This window comes from Galendromus occidentalis, unplaced genomic scaffold, assembly GCF_000255335.2.
Source record: "Galendromus occidentalis unplaced genomic scaffold, Mocc_1.1 scf7180000077357, whole genome shotgun sequence".
Classification (NCBI taxonomy): Eukaryota; Metazoa; Arthropoda; class Arachnida; order Mesostigmata; family Phytoseiidae; genus Galendromus; species Galendromus occidentalis.
The window spans coordinates 108,869-117,442 of record NW_003805345.1 but is presented as its reverse complement, the minus strand read 5'-3'; the positions used below and the strand labels follow the sequence as shown (position 1 = coordinate 117,442).

Sequence of the window (8,574 nt, the reverse complement as noted above, 5' to 3'; positions counted from 1 at the left end):
CCGATCTCCGCCTATTTTGCCAAGTTCTCCCTACTCACTCTCGCCGACTTCCACCATTATCGCCTTATGTGTCTCGCCTACCTGGGCTCCCGTGGCCGCCTCCCACCCCCTATCCATCTCCCTTTCCGCCCCCTTACCTCTGCTCGCCGGCATAGCCCTCTCGACTTTTCCCTACCCCCTATTCGGTCCGATTTCGCACGAGCCTCGCCGCTATATCTCATTCCAACCATCTGGAATGCTTTACCCCTAGATCTCCGCACAACTGACCGATACCCCACCTTCAAAAGATTACTTAAAGCCTACTTGATCGCCCGTAGCCCTCCCAATCTAACTCAAACCTAGTGTTCACCATCATGCCTCTCCTCACAATTCCACCATATATGCGGCCTTCGCCTGCGTTTGGTTTGTTTGGTAAATAAATAAATAAATAATAACTCATACCTATTCGATCGAATCCGTCTTCGGTAAGATGATGACCTCCACTCATTGACACAAGTATGAAACAATGAGAGGAGACGTCGCAAACAGAAGCCCGTCCATCTTCCGATCCCTCTCTGGACTCGCGTTCTTTTTTCAAAAAAAATCGCTCTGGGTGTCAAGAATTCGGTAGGAAGTCAAGACTCTGGAGAATTCTTCCCCCTCCAGGTCCCCCGCAGGGGCGACTAATCTCGCCTGAGGTGCCCCGGAGATCGGAGGGTGCCTGACCGAGCTGGCTGGCACTCGAAAAAGAGATAAACACACTTCGACGGAGCTGCAGGCCCCAAACATGCACAGAACGAAGAGTACTCGAGTCATGAAAAGTCAATTTTATGCAGTCTGTCATTCGTGCTCTATAGGCGACCTCGAGCATTATAGCGACAACGTTCCATGTAACGGAGAGCTCCAAAGCAAACGAGCCATGGGGTACGACACCGAATAGAATATTTGACTCATCAACATCCTGAGAACAGCTTCATCAAATCAGGGATATTATTTCTGACCAAGACTCAGAGATCCGAGCTCCATCCTGGACCCCCCGCCGGAGCCCTTAATGATAGTGCCGCATGCATTGCGCACGCGGGCAGGTGCACGTGCTTTATGTTTCCGAATGCGACGTCCCATCCCACAGCCTCGCGGCCGCGTTCTCTCGCTAATTGTGGTTCGGAGGGCCACTATTCCTACCCGGTGCTCCCTCGAACATCTATATTTGTGCCAAAAAGTCGACCGTGAGTTGGAAACAGACTCGTGCTAATCGTCGTGATCTTCCACCGCTTCCGGTAACCAGACAACTGCCGAGAAATGAAGCTTGTCATCGATGAGCAGATCAAACTCGGTATCGGCCAAACCAGTGTGGTTTATCATGGCACGCTCAATGCGGAATCGATAGCCGCAAAGAAATCTACCAATGGGTCTTCGTTGTGTGACGAATCTCGTATTCTGAAAATTTTTAAGCACAAGAACGTTGTGAAGCACAGAGGACTTTTCGAGCTCGCCGGCGGAGACTGCCTCATCATGGAATTGGCACTGGGAGGGACCCTTGCAGAGCATCTCGGATACGGGAAATTTTCCCCGACGCAGAAGAAATCGCTCATACAACAGATCTCTTCGGGACTCGGCCACATCCATGATAAAGGTATCGTGCACCGAGACCTCAAAGCGGAAAATCTGCTCTTCAAGGACATGATGCGAGAGCACATCGTTATCGCGGATTTCGGGTCCGCCCAGTCTTATCGAGACGATGTCTATGCTGAAAACGATCACGAGGATGTCGACGACGACGAGTACACGTTCAAGAGCGATGTTTATCTCCTGGGGCTGGTGGCTTTCCAGATTCTGCGTGACCTCCGGCACTTTGACCGACGTCGCCTCACAGGAGCAGTCCTCCATCAAGGCTATCTCGACAATCAGGACGTTTGTGGAAGTTGGGAGATGTGGCGAATGATTATCCAGTCTCTCGATCGCGAACCCGAAAAGCGGCCCACAGTGATGGAGTTCTTCGCGGCTTTCGGAGCCCCACCTGCATGAAATCAGATGTTCTCGAGGTCGATGGCCTCCTCCCTAGGGTTATGATGTGGCAGGCGGGAACGACTCTCCCCGCGAGGAATCCTCAAAGTTGCTCGACCGCTGGTGACACGCTGCTATAAAAACGAGTGGTTGATTTTTTAGAGCATCTCAGTTTCCGAAAACTGCGCGCACGATCCTCCCGAACTGCTAAGGAATCATTTCCCCCTGTTCTTCTCGAATCATGGGGGAAATTTTATATTAAATTAAGAATTGATGATTCGAAAGTCTTCATCCAGGAATCTCTTTTCAACAAATAAAGCTATGGCTACTCTTAATGAAAAAAATCGTTTTCTGACAAGACGATACGAAAAGTCTTTCCATATGGATCATGGAAATCAAATTTTGTGATTCGATTGAAAAAATTGATCAGGGTGCTTCCGTAATCATGAATGGTGTTCTTGGTACGTCCTGAGGTAGAAGAAGAAGGTTATGCCGGAGCGCTACTTGGATAAACAGTCGGGGCGGCTCCCGAACACTGATGACGTAGACTGACGTCTGACTGAGTCCTCATAATCTCGAAACGGGAGGGTCTAATGAGTAGGGCTGGGAAGCTGAGCCAAAAGCCGTGAATTCTCACCGCATTTTCAGGCGATCCTCCACAGGAAGTCAATGAGGGAGGAGAATCTCTGTGAATTTTTGAGTAAAGTGCCGTGAATGATTCCCAGCCTTACCGATGAGGGATGAACGGACGGTAGAGTTTCTCATCAAAGGGGGATCCTTCAGTTGGACACTAGCAGAATCCATTTCCCCATGTCCTCATTCCATCATGCCTCAAGAGCCATCCATGTGAGGGATAGTCTCCCGGGAGCCTCCAAGGAAGAAATAACTAGCGGACAACATCGCTCACCTCGTCGATTGCCGGTGCAGGGAGAAAGGAGACCGCCATGGAATGATTCGAGCTCTCGGATGAAGATCTCTCGGCTTCACCGGCGATGCAAACCAGACTCCCCCGCTGGCGATAGTCGTCCTATGGACGCACCGGACGGCCGGGAATACCGGGATTGACAAGTATCGATTCCACATCGCTTCTCTGAGGATTAAAGCAAGCAACACCGCTAGCTCTTCACAGTTCACAACACTTCGGTCAGCAGGCACTTTTCCGAAGTTGCGATCAGCTCTCGGATTCGAAATCTTAACTTTGCTTGAGCCATTCCGATATCGGGCTGCCCAGCCTTGAGTTCCCCAAGCATGTGGTCCGCGACATGTCCGGGGAACTCCGCGGAAAACAGAGGATCGAAGCCGTGGGATTCTCAGCAAAGAAGGCACACTTAGTCGCGATTGGGAGGCGGAGATAGGTTCACGCACGAAGGAGGATGAGGGGTCAGCTGAGGTGCTTCCTTTCTCGTATACCGCGCCGGACGGGTTGTTCATCGATACAGACAAACGCATCCGCATTGAAGGGTCCAGGGCGATCCCTCATCGGATACGGGTCCTGCTTTCCGTTGTAACATTTAGAGCAGAAGGCGACGTTACGCTCCAGACGAGAGCTCGTAAAAGTTGGACGACCCTATTCGCGGAGGAAATCGGGACGAATAAGGCCGACCCAGGGTCTAACCAAATACAATTTCGGTTATCAATGCTGACTAATAATGTCGATTAATTGATCGACATTGGATTCGATTCGGTATTGCGAAACGCTTCCGAGACTACGCGCATTCCCAACCGCCTGTGGGGACGGTGCGAGGCGAGAATTCGCGACCACTCCCGGATCCTAGATCGATTCTACAAGCGTATCAGACCGAAGTGATCACTGTATTCCGGGATCCGATTCGCGACCGCCGAATCAGAAATATGCGTTCGTATCCCTCGGCGAGGACTGGATAGTTGCGAAAGCGGAATTCAGTCTCGAACTCACCGAGCATCGATGGTACACGTTACCATCCAGCCGGACTACGTTCGACCATATGGAGGTCCCCGAAAGTAGCATTTTTTTCGGTCAAACAAGAGGCGTGAGGCGATCCTCCAACCAGGCTCGAGCGCACGGAGATGCTGGAACAGCTCGATCGCCGTTCTAGACCTCGGAAGTCTTCCCTAAGTGTGTTGTTCCAGAATCGCGCCCAGGAATTCTTGAGGGCTCGCCTAGTCTGCATAGATCCCATCAAATTTGTTCGTCGTCCTTTCTGTCTGCGAATCCAAGTGCTCGTCTGTCTCTCTGATCGTTCTCTGTCGAACGCAGGAAGCGAATACCATCCGGTCCTCCTCTTCCCCATAAAAAACGGTTGTCTCGGCAACAACCGGTCCTGTCTACGGGCGGAGGCGGATGGAAAACTCAATAATAGCGTCTCCTAGAAATCGCTTCACTCTAGACGTGATCAGGACGAAATGGTCGAGGCCCCATTCGAGCATCTCTTATTTGCTGGAAGCCTAAATACATATTTATGGCAGTAATTTCCATCTGGCTCTCAGCGACTTGTTTTGATCCTTAGTTCTCGACGTCTTCCGTGTGCTCCTTTGAAGTCTCGAGTTGAGCCCACAAAGAGACGCATTTATTTTACCAACCTTCATTAGGTTCCCCCGAGACCCTGACCGTATCGTTATGAGATCAATGGACGAGGAGCTCGCCGATGACTTCCAACTTCCAAGTCCGCTCGATAGTTCCAAGGGGAGTCCCGAATCGCTCCGACAACTCCTCGTGTTCCCCCGACAACTCCCGAATCGACTCTCATTCCCGTAGTTTCGGACACAAAAAAAAATCGGCCCGAGGAACAGTCGACAGGAAGACAGGGAGAAGGTTGACAGCGATTCTCCTCTGCGCTGGACGATGACAGGCAATCAGAGCATCATATTGGGAGAAATTCCGTGAGACGTTTCTCTCAGTCGATCCATCAATCAATTCATGATTCTTAGAACGACATCGATTTCCTTTCGTGACTGGCGAGGCCTGGCCGGAGTGAATCCGAAATTGTGATCATAGGAGCCCCGAATTTCCAATGAGCGTCGCGGAATCCGCGAGCGGGTTACGCGGGGAAATCAAACAGGCACTCGTCTTGAATTTTCAAAGACGAGAAATTCAGGACCTTGAGTTCGGTTACGCATCGTGGTTCATGATTATGGGTGCTGCGCGTCCTGATGGGTTCGTCATTGGCTGGGTTCGTAGAGGAGTCCGATAAGCTCACCGATTGCGGATCGACCGACGCAGATAGTTCTGCTTGAGGAGCCTTGATGCTTTTGTTCCCGTAGGTGAGCACCGATGAACGAGGGCGGCACGGTGCTCACCGCTCGACCGTACACCGATGGCTGTTGGGGGAGCTCTTCGTAGAGGGGGTTGCGGCAGAAGATGAGCTCCGTCTAAAAGCATATCCCTTCTAATGGACTCAGAGCGCCCATCGACGTAATTCAATTCGGCTCCTGTTCGCCGAGCCCAGTAGCACACACCGTGCACGAGCGCGTGCATCGGAGCATGTGCGTCATGCTCATGACCGGTCTGGAATCGTTGCTTTGGACAGACCGCACTCCCTATCAGGACGGTGGTTTTCGGGGAGATCTTGCTCGGCCGACGATCTTAAAAATTCCTCTTCTGCTTCTAATGGGAACCATGTTCGGCAGACGTACGATCGAGATTCGTACTCGCTCGCCCGGAGACCTTATCTGACCGTTGAAGGCGGTCCTCACTGCGGAACATTCAATCGCTCGAAAAACGTTCGGCCTCCTCCTCCCGGGGCTCCGGGATTGATGCAAACGTGACGGCGGACGGTCGGACGGAATAACCAGGAGAGGAACGCGCAGCTCGCTCGGCAGCGAATCTGTTTGTGGAAAAACACCGGAAAAGGAATCAGGATTTCGAAACTGGAATCAATGGACTGGAAACTGGAAATCCTGTTCTAGAATATCTGTGTGGTCCGAGCAGAATCTGGCCTAGTTTCGGGCGAGATTCCGCGGGACGGAGAAGTATCCCCGGTAGCTGTCGTGGATTTCGGATGAAGGTAACGATTTTTGAAGGGACCGAAGACTTCAAATTACGCGGTGTAGGGCATATCAACTTTCGGCGATGGGCTCTCCATGATATCAGCGGCTTGTTGAACGAAGGGACGAACGAGCTCATCCCGGCCATCACCCACCCGCGTCTCCTGAATATGTGGCGTTGATGGTAGTTGATGAGATTCGAAAAGTTCCTGGGGAGGAGCCACGACGAGAAGCTTACCGAGATGAATATTTCGTGCCGAGCGGAGCTTGTCGACAGAACCTCGTTCGATTCTTGCCTCGGTCTTCGGAATCAATGTTTACATTTTCGCATGGCGGACTCCGACCGACGCCTCCTAGACTTCTCGTTCTCTGTGTTCACTTTCCCCACCGCTTGGAGACTTCCTAGATCCGACTGCTCTTTGGAGCATATCGAAGCTGAACTCTTAACTCGCAGAGACATACTTTAGACTCGTGCTGGTGATCTTTGACGTCGAGAGATCCGTCTCGCACCGGAAGTTTTCGCTGCATAGAAGGTCGGAGGATTTTCCGCAAGTCGTCGAGAATCGGGTCGTTACACAATCTTGTATAGTCGAGCAACAAGCAAAGGACGGAACTATACGTAAACGAACCGAAAACGATTTCAGATTACGACGCTGATTATGTGAGCTTATTATGGATCTGCGCTCGACCTTTTCAATGCTGCCAACGAGGCGATGAGTCCCGATCGGAGATTGAGCGACGAAGGCTCTCTCCGCCGGACCCTTGTCCGACCATCGTCCTTGTGCCTGACGCTCATTCGCCAGCCCCAGCTCCGACCTCAGAGACATACGTGTTCAATCGGAATCCGTCGACCTTGTATTTTGATTTGGCTGCTTCCGTCGACAGCCTTGCCATAGCAATCGCCGACCATCCCCACCGAGATGGTCGTTTCCGCCGCAGTTATTGTACTGCGAATAAGAGAGATAATCTATTTGGAAGAATTAACCTCGGTGAGTTTGCAGACACTTCGCCCGGACTCCGTGGGAAGGAGAGCCGGGAGCGAGTTGGAAATCAGAGAAGCAGGATTTCCTGTCTGGCCAGGGAAGGGGGGCCGGAGAGGAACTGCAGAGAGCGAGGAAACGAGACGGCCGGAGAACGTTCAGGTTCGTGAGGCTATCCGCTCCTCGCTCCGTTCTGTGGCGATTCGCGAACGGCCGGGAACATTAGCGTGTCACCGGAGCAAAGATACGCCGCCTGATGGCGTCGTCTGAGCTCTTACTCGGGCCTTGAGAGGTAACCTCAGGTGAAGAGACAGGTGCAGTCCTAGCGGAGGGAACAGAGGACGGTCCGGCCGCCGCGCGGGATGCGCAAGGAATAAGCTATTCCTCTATTCCTAATTCGTCTCCACGAGATGTCCTCTGGGGCGAGTCTGAAAAGCAATAAAAGAGAACAGAAAAGTGAGTTTGCCGGAGTACACATTACGAGAGCGCGGAAGACAGAGCATTAGGAAGGCTAGGGCTGGGGGAGTGCGCGTCGCGCGCCGCTGGAAAATGCGGGACGCACGAGCAGCCTCCACGATGAGCTTCGGAGGCTTATTTCCCGTCTCTTCTCTCTGCTCTCGTTGAACTTGAGTCTCTGTTGATTCAGTGCGGGGTCAGCCCCGGTCGCTCCGACGAAACATTCGAGAAGATAAACAAGAAGCTATGTTTGTACTTCGAAATATCTTCCAAGAACGCATGGGGATCGCGACGAGCTTATGCATATTCGTAGACGAGCTCCAGCCGCGCTCGCGAGGGACGACCGGGAGACGAATCCGCTTGAACCCAGAACTCCCAAACTAGGAGGTTCGATCCCTGATGAATTCTAGAACATATCAAAGAAGCCGACGCCGACGTTCACGGGAGCCCGACGACCAGAAGCCCGAGTCACGTTTTCCTATCAACAGCGTCGTATCGCCGGTGGTCAATAAATTTTTTAGCCGTTCCGGTGGGGCTCCCGCCGTGCTTCCTCTCACTCCGCACAGAGAGATCTGGTGGGAATTTTTATGGTCGCTTTGTTCCGTCATTGAATCTACCGCATGTTCTGATGCCGGAGCAGCTGTTGCCAGCTGCCTCATATACTAGATGGATTTCCAGTGACTCGGAACAAATCTCGCTAATTTTTCGCGAACAGCGGCCGGAGTCTGCACGAGGGAGCCGCCCGATATCGAATTGAGTTCGCCTGTACCATGATTATTTATTTTTGGATGTATCGTGGTTTCTGGCCCGACGCGCACAACCGAAGCTTGTAACATGTACATTCAATCCTCCCTCGAGGCAGGAGACACAGATTTTTCCCGGAGTTCCGCGTCTCGAATTCTCCCGTAGACGATGCACAGCCTGCGTTCGACAGGTACCCGAGTTCTCAGGTCGGGGGAGCCCGTGTGGGGAAGCTCTTGCTTTCACAACATTCTGCGAATCCAGAATTTCCGCAGGAGGCGCCGTTTTCGGGAACAATCGACATGACATCCCGATGACCCTGAACAGTGCTGTGAGATTATGATCCTCTCCTCGACTATTGCTCCCGGTCGGTCGGGAGCTTTCCGAACCGCCATCCGCGGTCTTGAAATATAGACAAGTAATGGAGATATGACCTGGATTAAAGCTCGAA

General features: G+C 52.2%; 1 protein-coding gene across 1 annotated transcript; it reads left to right on the top strand.

The window, feature by feature from the left end:
- Positions 1–1,091: 1,091 nt before the first annotated feature.
- On the top strand, positions 1,092–2,327 carry LOC100897631 (probable myosin light chain kinase DDB_G0292624). The gene has a single exon (XM_003742236.2). It carries the CDS (start codon positions 1,279–1,281, stop codon positions 2,002–2,004), a length of 726 nt encoding a protein of 241 aa, XP_003742284.1. The 5' UTR covers positions 1,092–1,278; the 3' UTR covers positions 2,005–2,327.
- The last annotated feature ends 6,247 nt before the right edge of the window (positions 2,328–8,574 follow it).